Source organism: Callorhinchus milii, unplaced genomic scaffold (assembly GCF_018977255.1).
Source record: "Callorhinchus milii isolate IMCB2004 unplaced genomic scaffold, IMCB_Cmil_1.0 Scaffold7, whole genome shotgun sequence".
In the NCBI taxonomy this organism is placed as follows: domain Eukaryota; kingdom Metazoa; phylum Chordata; class Chondrichthyes; order Chimaeriformes; family Callorhinchidae; genus Callorhinchus; species Callorhinchus milii.
The window spans coordinates 16,540,002-16,564,338 of record NW_024704748.1 but is presented as its reverse complement, the minus strand read 5'-3'; the positions used below and the strand labels follow the sequence as shown (position 1 = coordinate 16,564,338).

The 24,337-nt window shown below is 38.3% G+C and overlaps 1 protein-coding gene across 4 annotated transcripts in view; it reads left to right on the top strand.

Annotated features, from left to right (window-relative positions):
• The window catches only part of LOC103181153 (wings apart-like protein homolog), a 52,117-nt gene that overhangs the window by 6,533 nt on the left and 21,247 nt on the right, over positions 1-24,337 (top strand). Inside the window, exons 3-9 of one of the 4 annotated variants that reach the window (XM_042336609.1) lie at positions 3,968-5,029; positions 7,676-7,794; positions 16,453-16,527; positions 19,895-20,035; positions 20,562-20,696; positions 21,107-21,243; positions 23,473-23,584. In XM_042336609.1, coding sequence (XP_042192543.1) covers positions 3,968-5,029; positions 7,676-7,794; positions 16,453-16,527; positions 19,895-20,035; positions 20,562-20,696; positions 21,107-21,243; positions 23,473-23,584 — 1,781 coding nt within the window. Of the gene's footprint in view, positions 1-3,967; positions 5,030-7,675; positions 7,795-16,452; positions 16,528-19,894; positions 20,036-20,543; positions 20,697-21,106; positions 21,244-23,472; positions 23,585-24,337 lie in introns of all 4 variants that reach the window. The other 3 variants (XM_007897413.2, XM_042336611.1, XM_042336610.1) reach the window with 3 other exon arrangements.

Here is a 24,337-nt window from a genome sequence, read left to right as displayed (position 1 = left end):
CAACTGGCTTTTGTTTTTTGGATGATCCTGCTGTGAACATTACTGAATGGGGTAGAAGTAACTAAACATCCCAGTGCTAATTAAATAAAAAGTGGAGTGCATGATAGACAAAACATCCTGGTGCTAATTAAATAAGTGGTGGAATACATCATGGGCAAATGTGAAAATCTTGTGTCTTTTCTAAATGCCAGCAGATGTCAAAATTAATATACAGGTAAACTTGCATAAGTCTGATCTATATAATCACCTCAGTTGTATATTTACCCTAGTCTGTTCAATTTCTTAATTAAATCCATTTAAATTCTCAATCAGCTGTACAGCTTACTAGCTGGCAGTCTTTCCTGTTGCCAGATAGTGAGCCATGCCGCTGAATGAGAAAGAGGAAGAGGGAGAGTAATATGAGGGAGAGGGGAGAGTGATTGTGCAAGAAAGAGAGCATGAGGGGGAGAGAGAAACAGTAAAAGAGAGGGGGAAGTGAGGGCATTGCTTTGTGTTTCTCAAACAGGGCAACTGGCCCTCAGCAGCAAAAGGTTGATGAATCTCCCAGCTCCATGTGAAACAATTTTTGTAAGAGTTTATATTTTAATAAAACAGTTCTGTTTTGAAACCTTTTTGATTATACAATTCATTGTACAGTACTGTGCAGTACTGTATATGGAAAGAATGGGCTACCATAGTTTTAATATGCATGGGTTAATAAACATGGTACCGAACCATTGCTTTAAAGTCATCAGCCGGTACAGTAATTGTGTATTTCTTATGTGTTAGTCATATAAAATCCAACTTCTATATAATATTAGATAAGTTATATATGATATGACTTGTACAAGTTTGCCATAATTCATACTTGCATAAGTCATATTAAACGTTATCGTTCCAACTGATATGACTTATGTGAGTTTACCTGTATAATGTGAATCTGGATTGATGTAGACAAACACAATATTCAGCAACAGTTTTGCCATTAAAACAAGATACCCAATATTTTGAGGTTATAGGATTGAACCAAATAGTAGTTAAAAAATGTACCATTTTGGGGAGGCAGGGATGCAAATCACAATTTTAATCTAGTAGCATATTCATATTGTTGGTGCTGCAGAGGAACTTGAAACCATCCATGTGCAGCAGTTGGCCACAGAACTTCCTCCTTGTAAGATTGCCCCAGTGTTGAGCCAAGTGATCCATTGACTTGCATGAGTAACCTAAGGGATTATCCTGTTTCCAAATAAAAATAAATGGTCAGTTCCCCTGAATGCATTACCCCCGCTTCATTTACAATCATACTGCCAGTGACGGGGCTGACATTAAAGAGAAATATTAACCAAAATGTCCCTTCCACTATCTGGCAACAGTAGCAGACATTTTGTTTCTTGGCATAGGCGGGCAACATTTGGATCAGTGATAGTTATTTTTGACACTACTTGCCTATACTGACCTTGCAAATAATTGAGGGAAGATGTATATCAAGAAAACTGAAGTCATTTGCTATCTTTTGTAAAAAAATTGTTTTGCACGTGAATTCCCAGGGGCTGTTCGCAGAGCCATGGGTTGTAGATCCTCGTTCTGAGTTACGCCTTTAATTATTTTTATCTTCCGGAGATTGACAGCTGTGTTTTCTCCTGCTCCTACATGAGAAAAGGGTTTTTCTCTGTTAATCAATTAGTTCCATTTTATTTTGGGCTATTATCTGACTCCCATTTTTTCTCCCCTCTGTTTTGAAAGCATGAAGAGATACTGTGTAGTTTCACTAGAGTGATGATCACCAATAACATCTGTAGGGTGTGACACAGCAATCATCCTATTACATTTCTAAACATCTTTTAGACATTTGTAAGTATTACACATAAACTGCCCAAATAATAGATAAAATAATTTCTTACTATCTCCGTTTATACCTGACCTCCCAAGAAAAATGCAAAGTTGCATCGCTAATCTGATTAGTGATGGATATACCGTTTCTTTCACCTTTATTCTGAAGGTTTTATGTAGCAGCTGTCCCTGCTTGCCACCTGCCCTTGGCCCAAGAAGCCCTGTTGAGAAATGATGTGCAGATTCTTGAAGGGTGCCTGGAAGGTCAAACCTTTATTCACCACTTAGCTTTGGCTTTGAGTATGAATCTGATTCTGAGCAAGCTGCTGCCAGAACCATTTGCACCTGTGGGTTTGTGAGATTAAGTTTCTTGCACTTGAATCTGTTGTTTTGCTAGCTCATTTCAACACAAAGATTAAGAAATGTATCTCATTGGTCGATCCATCGCATCCAATATTTACATTTGCCCCTAAAATACAATAACTCCACTTTACAGTACATCCTGTAAAGCACTTTGAAACTTCTTCCCAATGTGAAAGGTGCTAAATCTAATGCAAAGATTATTATTATTATTTTCTGAGCATTGCATTGTGTCCAGGAAAATTGTCTTCAAGCTTCACTTAGGAAATTGAGATAATACTTTTTATCTGCCATGATAGTTTTATTGAAAGGAAATGCTTCTTGATAAAAGAAAAAATAGTCCTTGCATTTTATATAGATCTTTTGATGTCTTCTAGACTTTTCAAAGCACTTCACAGAATATACTGTAAAGTGAATTGACTGTATATTTGTGGGCGAAACGTGGCAGCCAGTTGCTCAGAGCATTGTCCCACAACCAGTCATGGATTGAAGTGACCAATTACCAATGATTGTGCTCAGAGCTTAAGCTTTCTAAATAGAACTAAAATAATTTATCCAACTATGAATTTTCCAACTTCAGAAGATCGCAGCAATGCAAATAGTGCCAGTTAGTTGTTGCTGCCATCACTTGTGTGGGCACTTCACGCCACCACAATGAACCCACTATCAGCTAGAAATGAAACCATTGTAAATTTAACTGAATTTCAGATCTACTTCAGCATTCCTAACTTTTTTTAAAATCTTTATTTGATTCCCATTTTGAAGGAAAATGTATACAGAAGGTATACAATGAAATATAACGTATTTCTTTGTATTCATTTATTTTCGACAAGTGGGAACAGATTTAAAAATTGTTTCTTGTTTACTATGTTGGCAAGATATCTGTGGAATTGTCGCCTGATGATACTGTTTGCTAATTTTTTTAATGCTGGATGTTATATGAAACACATATTGATGGTTGAGAATGCACAGGGTGCAGGATCAATGTACGACTTTTATTCTTAGCTGTTAACTGTGACATTTAGTTGCAATGACTAACTTCAAAGCTGGTTGTTGGGGATTTGCCTGTGTCATCTGCTGTGCAACTTGTGTGGTAGCATAGATATAGTGCACAAGATGACTGTACTGCATCATTCAGTAAACCATTAGCAGTATAGTGGGCCATGAGATTTATTTAATGTATTTAAATGTTAGTAGAAAAATTACATTATAGTCAACTTTTTTTGTGCTATTACTGATTATTTTAGTTATTTCCACCACCACTAGCAGATTTGTGAACAACTCTTATGTTAATGGTCTTACCAAACATTAGTTTGACAGAATCTATAATTGCATTGCTGGTCTAACGAATATATGCAAAGAAACTCATGTGAGCAGCAGTTTAGAAAATGTTTGGACCTGATTATTGAACTCCAGTTTGAATTACAAACATATTGGACACAGTGGGTAAAGTTTAAACAATTATGGTGAAGTTAATGAAATGTGGATCAATAGAACAAAAGTCAATGAGTCTTGGGCATTATGGATAAAAGTCCATTCTGCACTGATTAATGGAACAAATTGTATTGAAATATTTCTCTTAAGTATAATATGATTTTAGATTTATGGCATTTGTTTTTAAAAAAATTGTGTTACACGTGTATGTTTTGCAATCTTACCATTATAGATTTGTGAAATCATAGTATCTGTTGCCTTGATTATGCAATTTGTATATTACAGGCCATAAGGGTTTAACTATTCAATTTATATGCATACATGTTGTTTCATCTAAATTTGATTAAACATTTTTATTTTACAGAAGTGAAGCACCAAGATCCAATAAGAGAAGAGATTACGAAGAACAGTTTTTCTAAGAACAAGAATACAACTAATAATGAAAAGAAATCAAGTGTACCCATTGCTGTACTGTCTGAGTTTAAAACTGATATCAAGAATACGTGTGACAGTTGGGATGAGATCATGAAGAGCTCAGGGTCACTCTCTGATTCCCCTCAGGTGGAATTCAAGCCATGGGTTGGTGGATTGGGCCGTAAAACCTGTATTAAAGATGAGAGCTTGGATAGCGGAGAGGGCAAGATGGGAGTGGCTGCCCGGAATCTTGAAGAGAAAGAACCAAACAAAGAAGAGATTTATGGGAAGGGCAATGATCTCAGCTTAAAGGATGAGGATATAGAGAATGACTCTCAGCCCATTAGGTCGAACTGCAGGACATATTGTAGGTCTAATAAAGGAAAACAGTCACCAGGAAGTGCTGGAATGTCATCTGTAGATAAACTAGTTGATGGTCCTGCAAAATCCTCACAAACTGACCTCGTATTGGGTAAAGAAAGTCTGAAATCAGACACCAAATTCTCATCAGGTACACCAGGGAAGACTTCCACATCTCGGACTGCAAGAGACACCATCACATTACCCTCATCATACTTATCACCTTGCAACGTCACACTTCAGGACACCACAGACCGGAGCATGGACGAGTTCACCACAAGCCCAGCAGATCTGGGAGAGGCAGGCCGGCTGAGAAAAAAAACAGAAACTGCATCAGGCAAAACTACTGTTAGGTTCCGACCAACCATGTCCAAATCCAAGAAAGATGCAAAGCTGGAGTTTTTTGGTTTTGATGAACAGGATGAGCAGGAGGGGATTGAAGGTTCATTCGGAGCCAACTATAAAATCAAGTATTTTGGCTTTGATGATCTAAGTGAAAGCTCCGATGAGGATGAGGATTCTCATTCGGAGGGTAAACCCAAGAAAAAAGCTGGAAACCGAACGGGTGAAACTCAGTCAGTCTTCTCAAGTTCTGAATCAACTGAAGAGTCCCAAGGAAGCCAGACACTCTCTCAAAGCAGCTCTGCTTCAGGTAAGTGTTGAGTCAGGATCAATACCACAGGCTGGAACAGTTTGTTAAATATAGAAATCATCAATATACTTTCTACTTGCATGATTGGACCAACCTTGGGAAAGCTCAGTTGGAAACTTTCAACTTTTCAACCTAAACTAGGTTGCAGACAAGCAAATTGTGATTTTCTATTCACTTAAATCCAACCTCAGCCTGAATGCTTAACAAATTTAAAAACAGGACTGCTGGATAAGTCATACAGTTGTAGGTGAGCAGTTGCGGTTTTGGAAAGATTTGAAATGTGCCACGTGATGGAAAAGTCCAATAATGAAAGGTACATGACATAATTCTTGTTAGTACAGAATTTGGTTATTTAAAAATAGTGAGTTGAACAGTGTGAATGCTTACTTAGGTTGGCTCTTGAACCTTTCATCATGTTTTTCACAAATTCAAAAAAAAAAGTCCTCTCCGGAAATGTTAATGTTGTGAAATGAGTGTGTTCTGCATAATGCTGCTCTATCTGCTAGATTGCCTTTACTCTTGAGTACTTGATTGGGACAGCATGGCTGAATTAGCATTAGATTTGTTTTCATCTGAAAATATACAGAAATGGTGAAATTTATTATGAATACCAAAGTATCATAGAGCCATACATTAGAGTGCAGCATTATTGGAGGGGAGAGTCGATACTCTCTTCAGTAGCAGGGTGATGAGCTTTCACGTTCGAAATTCCCTTTTCTCTACATTCCTTCCTTATCGCTTAGTTCTAGTTTGTTGTCAAAGAGGGAAAATATAATTTTTCTTGTATTTAATTCAGACTTTTTTTGCTTTTTTGTTTATAGCATTGTAACAATAATATTTGTTTTGAATATACATAACAAGTTTGATTTTAATATGGTGAGGATACAAGGAGAAGGAAACGTACTGAGTTGGTAATTTACTTCATGGCTGTTTGTGGGACTTTGCTGTGTGCAAATTGGCTGCTACTGTCTGCAAATGCACAGTCACCACATTTTACAGAAAAAATCTATGAAGGGCTTTGAGAGATTTTGATGTAATAAGAAGCTATGTTGAGTATAATTTTTTTTCTAGCTTTGAGAGAATGTTAGCAGTGACCATTATATTTAAAAGTTAAAGCAGGATCCATAATGGCTTTTCAAAGGTAGTTAGGCAAATATCAGCAAAGGAAAAATAAGAAAGAATATGGTGAAAAAACAGGGAGTGGGGTGAAACAGATGGCTATTGCAGAGAACAGACACAATAGATTGAATATCTGCCTTCTGTTTTGAAAAATTATATGATTCTAAGGAAATGCTAAATGTAACATCTTGTATTGTCAGTGTTGGGCATTTGTAACTGATATTTGGGCAGGTTATTTATTTTATAATACTGAGGTTAGCTAATTACTGGGCTTTTTAACTTTTGCAAATGTTGTGCTCGTCTTGGTGAGGAATGTTTGTTCCAGGAAGTGGAACACTGCTCCATTTCAGGTATTCATTGTTATCATTGAGCTTGCCCAAGTTAAATAAAACACAGATGCAAGGTAAAACTTCCTCCTGTTTCTCTGATGGTGTACCTTATCAGTGGGATATTTTTCTATTTCTAGCACCATCCAACCTGTGGTCTCACTGCTGCTTAATTAAGGAAGATTTGTTGCTGAGAGCCCATACCCACAAGATTAGGTGCCTTGACTGAATTCATACACGATCTTTGCAAATTATAGATATTCATTCCATTCGTCTGGATTGGATTTTAATCTAGGCTCCACAGGTGAAAGACTAATTGGATGTTTTAAACGAAAACACTTCTATTTTAAGATTCCAGATCATTTCTGAGGATGCTATAAAATGGGAGAGAATTTTTTTTTGTTTCAAATGTGTATGATTTATTTTAGGCACGCCCTGCCTACTGAATGTGGCCCAATATTAGAAGTGCTATGTAGACAAGTTACATTAATGCTACAAAAGTGTTAAAGGAAACCATTAACCGGGCTACTGTGGAACAATTTTATTTTGAATGCTTTTAAAAATATCTTTGTGGTAAACGATTCTTCCTCTTGGTTTGTCATATTATAGGAGATTAAAAGTCTGGAGAAGCAATGTCGATTTGCATTGATTGAAACACACTTGTCTTTGGTTTTGGTTGCTTTGCCATAAAAGGACCAAAAAGGCCCCATGCAGTTTCTTTATTTTACTTGTGTTGTAATCTTGGGATCTGAGAGATTGGACCAAGGTGGCTGGGTTATAAGGGCATTGCCCTAAATATGTGTGTTTAGGGGGATTAGTTCACTACACTAGTGCATATTTATTCAGGCTATCAAGGCTGTGAAATAGATGTATGCATGCATTTAGGATGAAAATATGATGATAATGCGATGCCTAAAGTGTCTCACTTGAAGACCCGTGGGGGGTAACTGTGGGACCTTCTAGGCCTGTGCAGCTCAGTTTGACACTGGATAATGAGTTTTCAACTGAGTCATTGGGGGAATCAGTATCTCCTTAAACATTTTATACTCATTGCAATGCAAGGGTGAGCAGTTAAAACTCATTCTTGTTAGGATTTCCAACATTAGATTGTATTTGAAAAATTGTAAAAATGGTAAATAGAATTCTATGTGATCTTGATTATGTATTGATAGTTGTGGCACTCACTATGTGTACTTTTCAGATGTGCTGGAGTTTAGCGAAGAGTCTTATCCTACGCTTCCCGATGTTGGTAGGAAACAAGTAAACAAACAGGAAAAAGCCAAGGAGAATACCAGAAAAATCTTTCATGGACCTAAACGGGTAAGAATTACAGACTGCTCCAGTATGTAGATAATCCTTGTTGTGAAGTTGTGGCTTGAGATAATTCACTTTGCCATGTTGAATTACCGAGATTGGATTTCTGAATAGACCTCTATCTGTAAACAATAACAACAAGATTACATTTGTTTAGCGCCTTTCACGTCGGGAGGACGTCCCAAGGCGCTGGACAGAGTACAACGTTTAAACTGGTGTGTTGTCACATCAAGGTACTACCAAAATTGTAAATTTAGATTTTTAGTACAAATTCAAACTGTTGCCTTCAATCTTGGAGTTCTCCTCACACAGCAAGAAGAACTGTCACATGCCATCAGTAGGAAAATAGTTTGAGAATGATCGTTTGGAGAATACCTCAATATGAACAGTAATGGCATTTAAATTAATTGGACCGGTTTTGCACTTTGAAACTTCAATCTTATTTTCATTGAGGCTTAGAAGGAACTTGAAATAGCAGATTATTAAGAAAATTAGACGACATCCATTTGGGGTAGGAACACAGAGATGGCTGAGGGGAGACTTGAGAGAGGACTTTAACATTGTCTGCTTTTGGTAGAGTAGATAGGGGGAAATTGTTTCCACTTTAACTTTGATGAGTCAGAAGGCATTGATTTAAGATAATTACCAAAAGAGCAAAAGGAGAACATTAAGAGGAATTTGTTGGGATGCTTTTCTAGAAGCAGTGATTGAGATGGCACCCATATTGTTTTTCAAGAGGTGAACAAAATAGATGCCAAAAAGGAGAAATTTGCAGGGTATTTGTGGAGTCCTATAGCCCAGTGGCTGGAGCCCTTGCCTCGCAAGCAAGAGACCTGGGCAGGCCGAAATGTTGGCCAAGTTTCCTTACTCCACATGCCTTTGTTTACCTAGCAGTGAGTTGGAATCTGGTTGTCAGTCAATTGGCGGATCGCTTTGTCCTTCAAAAAAAATAATAAATTGGTCACTTCAGTATACAACTGTTTGTGGGACACAGCTGTGCGCAATTGGCTGCCACGTTTTGCCCACAAAATATAGTCAATTCACTTTATATTATATTCTGTGAAGTGATTTGAGACATCTCAAAGACATGATAAGGCGCTATATCAAATGCAAGTATTATAATAAAAAGCAAGTAAATGGGACTAAATGATTGATTTTTCAAAGTGCTAGTACATGATCAGCTGAATAGCTGCCTTCTGTACTGTGAGGTGTGTGGGCTGCAGCTATACACCTGAAAAAAAATAACTTAAAAGAATTGGCAAACTTTTGAAACTCTTATTTATAATCTTGTATGTGCATTGGTGAAATGAAAGGGACCAGTGGAACATGAAGAAAACAATCCAGGAGACGTGTTGTTCCATGTTCACCAAATCTTAAATTTAGGTTTTCCACATCACTGATTTCTTCACAGTATATTACTAGCGAAAATTGCTTATCTGCTCCTGCCAAGTCAAAAATCTTTTATTGTGTACATTTATACACGACCTTTATCGACGGGTAAGATTATTAAAAAGTCAAGGAGTTATGGAGACTTTAGCTTGAAGTTGGCAAAGGGCCATTCAGTTAATGACTGGGTCTGGTTTGCAGTAATTGGCTCCATTTAGTTGGGAGTGAACAGTGTCCTTTTTGGTCTGAGATGCTAGTAAAGTTCATAACCAACTTATGTGCACTTTCCATTATGCATTTTTTTAAAAAACAAATCTGATGTCATTTGAATTTCTCTTTGCCAACTTCAAATGTAAGTGTCCATTGGTTGCACGTGAACTGAAAAGGAATTCTGCCTTATTTGCTGATTGAAATGTCTTATTACGTTTGGAAGAGAACTCTCAACGCATGAGTATTATGGCTAAAAGCTCCATCATGCATAGTAAGAGGTGAAGAGTGAGAATCAGGATCTTGAGAATCAGAAGGGCAGAGGGTGTGTGCAGGAGAATTGAGGTGGAAGAGATTGCATAGATATGGAGGAGGTGAAATAATTAAAATGCTAGAACAAAGATGTTAATGTTGATCTGACCAGTACAGAGAACCATTGGAGTGAAATTATTTTAGTGAAAATATTGTGCTGAGTCTGTGACAAAAGAGAAAAATATGACAGTTTACATTTGTGAGATCTTACGGAGGCTGGAGAGAAGAGTACAAAATAAAATTGGAAAATCTTTGACGTGCAATAAGCAGGAATTGGGAGTTTAGGTGAGGTAAAGGCATAACAAGCAATATTCTAGACATGAAAGAATGGAACAATGGAGTTTGAAGTACAAGTGAGTGTGAAATGGAATCCCAAGGTTGTGCATGGACTGAGTGGGCTTCCATGATAATGATAATAATAATCCTTGCATTTGATATAGTGCTTTTCACGTCTTCTGGACGTCCCAAAGCGCTTCACAGAATATACTATAAAGTGAATTGACTGTATATCTGTGGGCGAATACGACAGCCAATTGCGCATAGCAATGTCCCACAAACAGTCATAGATTGAAAATGACCAATTTATTATTTTTTTCTTGGAGGGATTATTATTAGGCGTGTGGAGTAAGGAAACTTGTCCAAGGTTTCGCCCTGTTTGGAATTGAACTCCGGCCTCTCGCTTGCAAAGACCTGAAACCACATTATCAAATGCATATATATTATTTTGTTATAAGTTAAATATTTGCTATGGTTGTATTTCAGATAATACTAAAACAGAGCTGAACTGTGTAGACCAGGAAAGTTCCAGGTTTAGACCCCATTCTGTACTGAGGTTGCAATGGATGTGCTTTTTTTGGCTTATTGTCCTTGGACTGATGAAGTAAAAATCTCCAGGCCCACGCACAGTAATCAGTGAACTTTCATGTTAAATATGCATGTATGAATATCCAGTGAGAACAGGATTCGTCTTTAGTGTGACAGCTTCTGAGATCTCAAACGTCTACCTTGACCCACAAGTAAAAAATGGCCTCTTGGGTTATGTTCCTTCTATAACAGTTAATTTTAGCAGTTTGGAAAAATCCAATGTTTTGAAGTTTATTGTGCTAATTTTGCACATTTTACTCCTCCAATAAAACATTTCTTTGTTTCCCTTGTATGTTTCACTTGACCTGCTACTCCCATAAATTCCATTGTATAATTATGAAATACCTATGGTGATTTAATACAAATTTGCTGTGCTATAAGGAATTTCATCATTGGATTAATACTATATAAACAGTCACTTTACATGTAAGTTTGTTTTGCCCTTCCTGTACAAATGTCAGTCTAGCTTTATTTTTCTCTTTGATACCAGAACACATAATAGTCAAATTATTTGGCTGCAAACCATAATTTGTACTAAAGGTGGGAGAACATAATTATTATTATTTGTGACTAAAATGGACCTATGTATTTGATCTTATGTGGATTGGCCTAGGGTGTCACTGTGTCTTTAAAACTGTTATCAACTCCTGTTTTGTGTTGAGGTTCAGCTTAAATGCATCATTCTGTCCCACCAGCAGGCCCTGACAGCATGACAAATGGACATGTCAGTACTGAACCTTGGTTCCATGCGACAGGGTAAAACGTGTTGCATTTTCTGTCAATTACCATTGGTGCCTTGAGAAAATATCTGGCCTTGTCACAACTGATAGTGTCAGCTGAAGTTTGGAAGCAAAACACAAAAGCTAGCATGCTATTGATCTCAGCAAGATAGCAGGACAATGATCTAATTTCTGAAAGGCACATTCATTTTACAGCAGTGGGGCTATGCAAAGGTGCCATTTCACCTTTAGGATATTGGGGCATTTTATTTGTCTGATGGTGTACCACAATAGATCCACCACAGGCATGGTACAGTAGTATGATGCCATACTACTGAGGTGACCAAACAAGCTGGATATTTAAATTATATTTTATTCCGAAAATTGACCAAAAAAACCCAAAAAGTGATGGAGACCTAAGGTAAACTATACACCCTCTCAACAACAAAATTACACTTGTTAGTGCCTTTCACATCGGGAGGATGTCCCAAGGCGCTGGACATTCAGGGATTTGGACCTAAGCTGGGGGTCAGGATAGGGGAGGCTAGAGGACGGTGGTCGAAGAGGATGGTTTTGAGATGCGCCTTGAAGGAGGCAAGGGAGGGAGTGAGGCGAAGGGAATGTGGGATGGAGTTCCAGAGGGTGGAGACAGAAAGGCTGAAGGCCCGGCCACCGATAGTGGGGCGGGCCGGCCGGAGGACATGGAGCAGGCCAGAGCTTTCTGAGTGGAGGTAGCAGATAGGTTGGTGTGGGGTCAGCAGGTCGCAGAGATGGGGCCATGGAGGCCCTTAAAGGTGAGGATGAGATTTTGAACTCTATCCTCTGGGGGTTAGGGAGCCAGTGGAGCCGGGTGAGGGTGGGGGTGATGGAGTCATGGAGCTTGGTGTGGGAGAGGACACGAGCTGCAGAGTTCAGGATGATCTGCAGCTTGTGGAGGGAAGAGTTGGGAAGGCTGATAAGCAGGGAGTTGCCGTAGTCGAGTCTAGGTATGATGTATGCGTGGATGAGGGTTTGGGCGGCCTGAGGAGTGAGGCAGTGGCGCAACCGGGCGATGTTGCGGAGGTGGGGGAAGGCGAAGCAGGTCATAGCGTGGATGTGGGGCAGAAATGACAGTTGAGGATCAAACAAGATGCCAGGGTTCCAGACTGGCTCAGTGAGGTGAAGTTTGCATCCTTGAATGGCGATACTGTCAGTGCCTGAGGTGTGGAGGCACTGACAGGAACCAATCAGGAGGGCCTTGGTTTTGTTAACGTTCCACTGTAGAAAGTCAGCTCTCATCTAGGATTTGATGTCTGATAGACATTCTGTCAGGATAGCAGTGGTTCTGGAGTCGAGGGTGGAGACAGAGAGAGGGAGAGTTGGTGTCATCCGCATGCATACGTGTTGAAGTTGACCCCATGTCTACAGATGATGCCACCAAGAGGGAGCGTGTAGATACTGAAGAGGAGAGGACAAGGACAGAGCCCTGAGGAACGCTTCACAAGACAGTGTGGGGGCTAGAGGAAAAGCCGTTTGTGGAGATGAAGTGGAGATGGTGTGAGAGCTCTGAATAACTGGTCCTGAGATTCCTTGAAGGAAAGTCGTAGACTGGATGGCAGAGTAGATTAATCGTATCTTGTACTTGAATCCATTCAGATTGGAGATATTAATAAAGTGTCCTCTCTTTGTCCTATGTTACACTTTTTATGTGAAATGAGTTTAGGCAGTTTCAATCTAGTTTCTGTGAAGATGAGGAAATTGGCTCTAAATTGACAATCTCACTTAGGCCCTTTGGGGGATAGAAACATTCATATTGGTGCTTTCCTGCGATTGGGAATAAGATCTATTAAATAGAATAAAGGGAATTTATGGAATCTGCCCTGGGTTGTTACAGACTTGGCACTGTCTCTTCAAAAGTAGAGCACAGGTGTTCTCAATATTGACATAGCTCACCTTAATAAATGCAAATCAAAAAGAGAAAATAAATGGATTTTTTTAAACCTGCATTCAGTGTCTCTTCCAGCTCTTTCTGCACCCAGCCTTTTTATCCCAATGTGTTGTACAGTGGTACAGTTGGCATCACAGCATGATAGTATGCAAATACAAAGCAGATACAAGTTTCTTAGTAGTTTTGTTGTTAAGTGTCTTATGAAAGGAAAGCAGGAGATCACCAGCTTGTGTGTGCATGCTACAATAGTTGACATGCATCTGTTCAGAAGAGTCTGTCTTTAGGAGAAACTGTTGTAATATGTAGTGCATGATGTTTGTATTATTGCTCCTCAGTTGTACAGACCTCTGATATTCTACTGTTGAGTAGTCTGCTGACCTATTACAATTGGGAGTTTTCTACAATATTGTCTTCTACAGATGTGCTAGTGCAAAATTGCGTGGTGCAAACTCAAAAAACAATCCTTCAAATTACATTGCTAATGCAAGGAAAACAATATTGTTTAGGTAGAATAAATGGCTTACTTAGCATGCTTGAAATTTTGAAATCCTGACCATCAGCTGTTCATATAGAGGAAGGTCTTCTAACATCTGATATTGCGTAGCTGAATCATCCAGGTATTTAAATTATGAGCTGTTCTGAAACTGGAAAACTGAATTAGGAGACGGTTGTTCTAAACTAGATACTACCTTGAATTCTTGTTGAATTAGACAAATGGTATGATGAAAATAAGTGCATAATGTTCATTCTGATTGTAGATGGATGTTTCAGCATCTCTCTTCTGAGCACGTATTGTAAAAGAATTCTTACGATTATCCTTACAATTTGTAGTCTTAATGTATCCTACCTTCATATGAAATTATTTGAATATAATTGCCCCAACTCTGTCGAAACCTGTTATTTTGACTCAACTTCTCACAATCAAGCAGTTTAGCTGACTCAGCTTTTAAGCTTCATCAGTGATCAGCTTCAGATCACTTGGGGGAAACAATTGTTTTCGGTCAAAACTAATGACTTAATTCAACATTCTCCACAGGTATGCCAGGTATTATGGCAGGGCAGAGGGAAATTGCATAGTGATGACCTTTTCATTGCACTTGCCATTGTTTTAAAGTTTTCATACTTTTTAATGTCAGCAGTTCCTATTCTTCTGGAAAATACTACTGCATAAATATTGAACCCTTATTTTGGCTTGCTCTGTTTCTTGAGATTCATATTTTTACAATGAATTCTGTGAAATGTACCTCAGGTTGCATAAATCATCTCTACAACTTTTCTTCTGCAAAGTTTTTCCGAGTCAATTCTATCAAGTTGCATTCTTTATAGCATATAGCAGATGTTTGATTCTGCGCTTAGGAGATGGAAGTTTCTTTTCATCACTGCCGTTTCAAATATTGCATGGAGTGCTGTAGAGCCTTCATAATTTCTGATGGGCATGACTGTTATTTAAGTTGCGTTTTTCTGAATCATGAAACAATCAGCAGTGTGCGCATACCTATCTCTACGTAGATAGTTCTTTCTTGAAACTGTCCACGAGACCTAAAGCATCATTGGGATGGGAAGCTACATGAAAATCTACTCGCCTTCACTGGACAAAAGCCAACTTGTGTTACTCGTGTAGGGCTGTGGACAAATTGTCTTGGAGAGTAAATTATCTTGACTTTCTCATGGAAATGGATATTGTTCATGTTTTACTTGATCTCCAGTACAGTTGCTCAAAGCAGAGACACAAATGTGATTCCATTATCCTACCTTGTTCTCACAAACCACAATTTTCAGAAATCCCCGCGAATAGCGTGGTAATTCACTGATTTTGCGATCTTTTATAAACCATCTTCTGCCCCAGATTTTGGGGTAAGTTCTTCAATTCTTCTCTTTAACAACTTGGTGTTTATCAGTACTGTTGCCCCAAGAAGAGGGATCAACTAATAGGCCTTAAAACCCAAAATGAGAGATGGTCACTTCAAATTTCTCTTCCAAATCTAGTTATTGCTTTAATTCCAAGTAACACAAGTTCACACTCCTTTTTTCCTTGTTTGGTTCTTGCCTTTAAAACCAATCTCTTAGACCATGCTTTCGTTCAACATCCTTAAATCTCTTTTTTCCTGCTTGCTACTTCTTATTAATTAATTTAGCTTTGGTTAAGGTCTTTGAGATGTACATCCTACGTGGAACATGCCATACAGTTGCAAATTTGTGTTACAATTGCAGCCTTCTTTGGGGTTTTCCCTGATATTCTTATCATCTGAGTGTACTGAAGGAGCATCCATTAATATCCCACTTTGAAAAAGGGATCTGACAACTGAACTCATTTTCTTTCCTCCCCCTGCCCCCATAAACAAAAACTGCACTCATCTATAGTTGAGATTTTCACTTGGTTCTACATAAAATTTGAACTTGTATGGCACTCTGCCTTTAGGTTTCAAGAGATCTCAGCCCTATCACACGTGACGTGCTGACTGGGTGATTTCCATCTGAAGTTGTTCTTCAGACTAGCTTCTTGGCTATGTTTAAAGGAGGCATTGCATCTTTTATCGTTCTCCTCACTAGAATAGCAAAACTGTTGCATTGGTTCTAGGAGGGGCGTAGCATATTAAACTGAACATGTCATATCTTTTAATACAGTCTTATTTATTCGATGTCAACTGTCCCAAAGAAAACTTGAGACTAAACAGCCTCATATAGTTGGATAGTAGAATGCATTTTAAACGACAGATTAACCGTTGAAACATTTTCTTTGAAAGTTTAAGCTAATTCATGCTCTGCATTTTGAACTACCTTGGTCAACCTTCTTTGAAAATATTTGTTAAAGTTGCAATGTGAAGTAAGCTGCTAATTTTCATCAAACATTATTGTTTAGATCTGGCAAAGATGTCAGTTGTTATGTTTGGCACAACTAAGATCTCCACTCTGTTGCTGCAACCCCCGATCTTCTCTTGTTATTTGGTGTTGGTACTTAGTTGATCTCCAGCAGTGTGAATAGTTGCTGAACTAGTGACGAGAGAAATTGATCTATTAGATTTTTTGCTCCATGAGGGGCAGCACCTTCCCACGTTATGCTCCCATTCTCTGTCTGCATTGAGTTCATATGATTTTTCTACTTTGGGGCTGTTGGAGTGAGAATTAATTACTGATCCTTAAATAGGGTAATTCCTAAATACATGGAGCAGGAAAAATCACGTCGTGATGTCCTGGCATCACAAGATATTAAGAGGGCATCACTATGTGATTTTTGTTTTTCCCCGGCAGAATATCTACCGGTGCAGGATAATCAACGATGTGGGAAGGATTCCGACACAGAAAGAACAAAGAAGATCCTACAAGGTAGTTAATCTCTCTTTTTCAGGCTTGGGTGCCTCACAATCAGCATCCAAAGCTCCAAAGGGTCCTGATCTGCATTGCTTCCTGATACTTATCTGCATTGCTTCCCAAGATTGATCTGCATTGCTTCCCAAGATTGATCTGCATTGCTTCCCAATACTGATCTGCATTGCTTCCCAATACTGATCTGCATTGCTTCCCAAGACTGATCGCATTGCTTCTGTTGCTCACTGATGGTGTCTGAGCAGCTCTGGTGATTTTTGAAATCTGAAATGGCAGGCTTGCTTAAAGGAGTATTTGGCTTAAGCTTCAAGGTGGGAATCTTCCAGTTTGTGTGAAGCTTATTTACATTTGATAAGGGCCAAAGAGAGAGAGAAGAAATGTGGGACTTAATGTTGAAAAGTTTTTTTTCCCCCAATCCAACTTTTAAAATTGGATTCAGTGTCTTGTGTGTATATTGAATGATTATTCTGTTGCATTGGAATTTGGTTTTGTACTGTTCATATACTTAACTCGCTAAAATCACAAGTATAACTACCAGCTTCTCTGTGACTTCAGTTTAGCTGGAGACTAAAAGCAAAAAATGTGCTATGACATGGCTTTGACAGTCTTTATTTTAACAAAACTTGCATACAATAGTCAGACTTTAGATGTTAATTATCAGCTATGTTTCTGATGCAAGCAGAAACTTGCCACCGTCCTTAAGAGTATCCAAGCCAGATTGAGAGTTCCACAAACCTATGGATGGAAATTTCCCTTGTCTGGAATGGTGTGAGCACTTTGTCCCTGGAAAGACATACCTGTATAATTAATTCCAGAAAGTTTTAGGCATAGACTGGCAAGACTTGAGGCTTGGGGACCTCAGAGTGTGTGTTGGGATACTTCCCATTGGGAACATTATCTGGCAAGCTTCTCGCTGCTTGTTCACCTAGGACCACTCTATCCATTAGGGCTTTGGCTTGCAGGACTAAAAGGAACTAATTGGGAAGAATCCATGCTACCAGTGACTGATCTATTCCTCCAAGTCTTCAACAACAGGGGTAGGCGGGTCTGTTATCAACTGTGCCTCGGAGTACTTTAGATCCACCGGACTACTGAGACCACCTCAAAGATCGACTCTATTCTGATATTCCATTGCTAGACATATTACCTTGGAGCTAAATCAGTCCTAAGGAAACTCTGCTTCCTTCCAGCTCAAGGAATATCGTCACTGGTTAGTCGTTAGACAATTGAAAAACTTAGGTTTAGCCCTGACGAGGTGGATACATGTTTCAGAACTTTCGTATGAGCAGCCTAACTCAGCAGAAATGTGTGTGAGTACTACCACCAGTGTCCTGCCCAAAGCTTGGACACATAATCCTACCTGATTAACCAATGGTTCCAATAGTTTGAAGTGTGGATTTTAGCATCAACTGCTTATCTCTCTGCACACCAATCAAGGTAAATATACCAAGCCCTTGATATATGAGCATGCATTCAAAAACTATGTTGAATTTTCTAAAAGATACTGGATGGGAAAGGATGTTTCGAGTTGAGTATCTTCATTTGAATGATCTGATCATTAGTTTATTCAACTACAAAGATATTTACAACTTTGTCACCTGATGCAAATGGTTTGCGGTGACAGATTTATGGATGGGAATTTTCATTTTAATTTCCCCAACAGAATAATTACCAATCAGTGTTTTTGTCAAATGATCAAGTACTATAATGACTCAATCTTTGAAGCATTTAGTTTTAAAATCTAGATTCCAAAATATTCCTGGAAATTTTGTGTAGCAAAGCTTTGAAAATTGCTTGCATTCTGCTATTTACCATTAAATTGGAGCTCTACAGCCAGATATGTTGCTTAATGTTACTATTTGACACAGCACTAGCATCAGTAATCCTTCCTGACTAAGTAGCTGCCAGGGACATTAACAATGCAGTATCCTTATGCGCCACATTCTCTGATGAGGTACCTGCAATACCAGCTTTGACACTGAGATGAGATTCTCTGATTCTCCCAAATCTATTACCCTTTGAAGTATGTTTGATACCATTACAGAAATGTTTATAGGCAGCAGTTCAAGTGGAGAATCTTGAAATAGTAGCTGTTTAAAGGATTCAAAAATTTTATTACTGTACAGTATATTATTGCAGGTACCATTGTTAATCAGCAAAAATGATTGAGAATTTGATTTTCTTCCAACAAAAATGTCCAGCCAATTAGAAGACAGTACTAAGTAACAAAATTGGAAAATTGTCTAAGCATACTCCCTGGGGGTGGCAGGAGGGGAAATTGAAGGTGTTTTGAAACTGTACTAGATAGTATTGTCTATTATCAACCTGAGTCAATGAGTTAGTTTGGAGGTAGTTTCTTTAAGGTGCACATTGATTTGAATTTCCATTATAATAAAAACAATTATTGTTTTCCTTTGATCATGATGCCTCGTGTCTTAGACCTTTTCTGGTTATGAATTTGGAATTCAGTGCAATGCAAAGTCTCATTTGATTGAGTAACAGGGGAGGGCATAAGGTACAAATGGTGGCTTCTATCCAATGCCAAATCTATAAATGCAAATCAAAGAATAAGGAAAAATATGCGTAAATTGTGCTTTTTAAACTATCTCGCAATACTGTCTAGGTGAGTGTGTCTGGTCTTCTTTACCATATACAAAACAAATCTGCTTTGAATTTACATATCTTCATATCTTGACAGTATTAAGTAAACAACCTTTAGATAGATCTTCTAGTGTAATTATTCCTGTAATGCTTGTTTTTAGTGTTAACATGAATATATATTACAACTTTTGATATTGATTCTCATTGAGAACAATTATGTGATGCATTTGTTTTTCTCAAGGGGAATTTGTAAAATACTGGAGTGAAATGAATTTCATATATAGTAAAACTCGCATAAGTCTTATCTTTATAAATTGTATAATCACCTAAGTCGGTTAGGGACCGAACATGGAGTAGGTCGGTCAGCTGAGTATCGAACCTGATGCCTAGGTGGCGGACAGGTTCAGTATATCTGAGGGATAGGCTAGGGAGGATAAGGAGGGTGAGAAGACATTGAAGGGAGCAAGCAGTATGACTTCTGTCTTGTTGACATTCAGCTGCTGAAATTTGGTGCTCATTGAGGCTTTATGTCTGACAAGCAAGCAAGCAGAACTTCAGTAGACCTGGGTACCAACTGGAGGAGGAAAAGTAAAATTGTGTGTGGAAGTTGACCCCATGTCTTAGGATATACCACATGTGCGGAAGAACCATTTGCAGAGACAAATTGCTGGCGGTGGTGGTTGAGGATGGCATGCAAACGTGGACTCGTGCATAAAAGCTTGTGTGATTGACCTAAAAAAGTATTTGTTTTAAATTTTTTGTGCAGTCTCCTACTAAAGCTGTATATAATGCCAGACACTGGAATCAGCCTGAACCAGAAGAGCTTCCACCAGCACCACCATTGTCACACACTGCACCAGGGAGTGCAATAAGTAAACAGCCACTGTCACAGTCTCGGACAGCACAGGTGAGTACCTTAACTAATACTTATTCTCAGGCAATGTCATTCAGTCAATAAATGAAATTGTCACTTATAAAACTGCACAAATGATTGAATAATCTGAACAATAATTGTCACAGTGAATGCCAGAACTGAATTGCTGCTATCACTATTTTGTAGTACTAATGAGCTTCAGAATTCAACGGTGTTGTTATTGCCTCTCATTGTTCTGGTGAATGTTATTGCATACTGTAAGTTTTCACAAGTATAATGTTCAGATTTAAGTGCACTAAATTTGTGTTGCTAGGTCCACCTTTTATCATGATACTTTCTACTTTAATCTTTTAAACAATAAATTATTGACAGTTAATATGGCACTAATGATGGATGTAATGGCTGAATTTTGTCATAACCGTATCTTAAATTTGTACATGTAATCAAAACTTGTAGAAAATTGTAAGTGCTCTCTTAAAAAAAATTCCATTTGACTTGCATATTCTGCGGTCCTTGATTGTCTTTTCCATTGTATTAAAAGGCCAATGTTGCCTTAAAGGAGACGGATCAGAAAGATGAAGGTGTCTTCAAAGCTCCTCCACCTCCACCACGTGTAATCAAGACAGTGACAATACCAACCCAACCATACCAGGACATCGTAACTGCACTGAAATGTAGGAAGGAGGACAAAGAGGTATCAAACTTAAAACACNTTTTTTTACGCATTTAATACTAAAAGCAGCATTCCGTGTTCACTTCGTGTAGATGAAAGATACTTCCATTTGAGGAATGAACATCCTCAAAAGGTTGATACATTTGATGCATCTGCTGAAATTGTTTGGAAGAATGAAATTCCAAGTTGCAACCAGTTAAGCTGCAAATTTTACAAGTGACATATGTGACAAATGTAATTCTTCCTGAATAATTCTGCCCACTTATTATAGAGAAGTAATTTTTAACAGTGATACTATTTTTATACTCTGCAGTTTAATGTATAAATTTACCTCACCGGGTTCTGCACTTTGGCATCTCTGGAATAGAACTATTGTTTTGCAATTTTAGCTCCTATATATTGCTACAATAATTTATTTTTTGTTTCCTCAGTTATACACTGTGGTTCAGCATGTGAAGCACTTCAATGATGTTGTGGAATTTGGAGAAAACCAAGAGTTTACAGATGATATTGAGTATTTACTCAGTGGACTGAAGAGCACTCAGCCTCTCAACACGCGCTGCCTTAGGTACATTTCGATTTGGATGTACATTTTATGCAATATTTTGATATACTGTGATTGTATACATAACCAATTTATATCTTGATTGGGCATTGTGTTCTTTCATTTCCTTACACAAGTGGTTTCTTCTTTCTCCACACATTTGGGAACACTTTGTGATGATGTGCTGAAGGACGGAAGAGACTGTTGACTTAACATGTGAAAGAAAATTGCTAAGAATGGCAGAATGGCAGTTTTATTTACATAAAACATTTTATTGTAAAAAACAAATGAAATTTAAAATTCACCATCTATATTCTGCAAGAGAATTCATCATCGATTATTTACATTTATATAGTGTGTTTCACATTGGGAGGACATGTAACAGGGCTTTTGACAAATTTGTTGACCCTCCTGAGCCATTTGCTAAACAATGCATTGTTAGAATTGCTTTAATGGGATCACATAATGGTTTGTAAATGTTCAGAAGTGTTTAGTCCATGAGAACAATACAGCAAGTATGCAAAGCTTCCTTGAAAAACCCCATCAAACTTGACTTATTTGTTTTACAAATGGTTGAGAATTTGCTGTGCAAAACACAAGATCTAAATATTCAAGACTGTGGCTAAATTATGCTCAGAACAGTTTCAGCTGATGTACTCTACAGAACAATGCAGCTGAATCCAGCAAGCACATACGTTTTAGTACCCTGCCCTTCAGAGAAGTGAGTAAGTTTAAGTGCAATGCTATAAAAACAGTTTGTGTTTTTGCTATGTCCCACAGCCTACTGTTGCATTATTCACAAAGCTGTTTAACTTGGTATCTACTGACAGTGGATTGAGAGCCTGGGAAGCATGTATAGATGGAGAATTATTCCAACAGAAATATTTCAGCACTATAAACTGTATGATTGTGGCCCCTTTAAATACATAAAAATGTCCTTGCAGACCCATTGCTTGCCATTTTATTTTCGGTACCAGCTGCGCACCTTACTTGCCATAAAATACAATTGTGTTCCTGCTGATAGTCAATGTGTCAACTGCTCCCATCAGAAACATATGGGTTGGGAAATAGAACAATGCAATTGAAATGCCCTAGTCATCACATTTCGTTGCAAGATTGCAAGCTGTGCATGTGAATAATCTAGTTTGTTTGATTAATTTGCTTACTTCCCCTATGAGCACTTCTGTTGTTTTCAAACTGTGATGTTGTTTGATTAGTGAACATATAGAGTATGTAATAAAATCTGTATATTCCAAGCTTTCAGTTCATCTTCCAGCAACAATTTGAATGTTCATAGGATAATGTTTCATAATGCTAAAAGGACATTGGGGATCTCCAAGCAAGGACAGTTTGATGCTTCAAAGAAACTACCATTTTAAGAGAGTTTTGAAGAAAGTTGTAGTGACTGTGGTCGCTTTGGGGACAGGAATGTCCCACAAACAGCCCTGAATTGAATGATTTCAATTCATGCTGTATTGTAGGCCAGACCACTAGGAAATTTCCCAACTCTTTTCGAATAGGACCATGAAACTTTTAACATTCACCTGAACAGGCAGATGGAACCTCGGTTTAATATCTTGACTTAAGGCTGCAAACGTGCTACCAGGCTGCAATGCTTATTAAACAAAAACCTGATATCCATTGCAGGCCATCTTAAGACTAGGGATATATTTCAGCAGTGTTGCAACAATGATCATCCTTAAACATAATTTGTACTTTGTCCATTATTTACAGTTGTTTTCCAAGGTAGGAGTTGTCTTTAAACAGTTTAACTTAGGGGTTCTTTTTTGGAAGGGAGATGAAAAACCATATTGACTTTCAAATGATAAATTAGCATACCTAGTTGGTTTGTACAGTTGCTTACTGAATTGTCGACTATCTACTAAGTCAGGGTGGTCCAAACTTTTGGCTGCTGAGGGCTAGATGCCGGATTTCAGAAATATCCAGGGGCCTCAAAAGCAATATTCTGATTAGACAGTCATGTTGCCAGGCAAAGATTGATCCCTGGTGACAGTCTTCTGCTTGGCTCAGGACCTGCCTGTAGCCGGTATTTGATCGTCGGACAATGAATTTGGAATTGGTTGGCGGGCTAGATGCAGACTGCGGGCCGCCAGTTGGAACATCCTGCACTAAGCTATATGCAACTTGCTGAACTGATGGAAGGCATTGCAATTTGTTGAACTGATATGTTTGCTAGTGGTGGTGATGTTTTTGCTGATTCAAATTCATGCTATTTTCATTACAATCTTCCAGTATTATCAGCCTGGCCACCAAGTGTGCCATGCCCAGTTTCCGAATGCACCTGAGAGCTCATGGAATGGTAGCCATGGTCTTCAAGACACTGGATGATGCACAAAGGATTCAGGTACATCTTTCATTCCAAAGATGAGTATGTAGTGTATCAGCATTGAAAACCCACAAGAGTTTAGACCGCTCACATTTGGAATAAAGAAACTCACAACTGCATCTTACTGAGTATCTACTACTCTCAACATGTGTTATTGCCCCACTGGGTATTCCATTTATGGGTAGAGAGGAAGAAAATACTATATGCAACCTGATAGGAGCTTCTTTGCCGTGACTGTACATATATGAGATTGTTGAATACTGTAAACACTTCAGCATTACTGGATCACAATTGTGCTGCATAGATAAATCATAATCTCTCATTCATGCCCGCAACTACATTAGGGGACGGGGCGATGGGGCGGTATCAAACGCTGCCCCAAGTTCACTTTTGCATCCGTGTTCAATGCAGATAGTAGACGTGCAAGTTCATGGCATTCCGCTCTATTAAACTTAGCTTTCAAATGATCACTCCTAATGCATACCCTGCCATGCTTCTTCCAAGATCTTGGCTGCCTCCTCTGAATCAGTAGTTGTTTTTTATTAAAGCCTCATGTGGATTCAGCTGAAACAGCTATTTGTAAAAATAGGCATTACATATTCTTACAACTTTCTTGAATTTATTTTTCATATCTTTTTTCTTGTGATGAGAATCATTAAATTAAGCCCTCATTCTCATTAAACATATTTAACAAGTATCTTATAACATGGCCATTTGTGTGATAATAACTACCATAAATGACCAAGTATCCTTTATATAAGTCCATTCTTT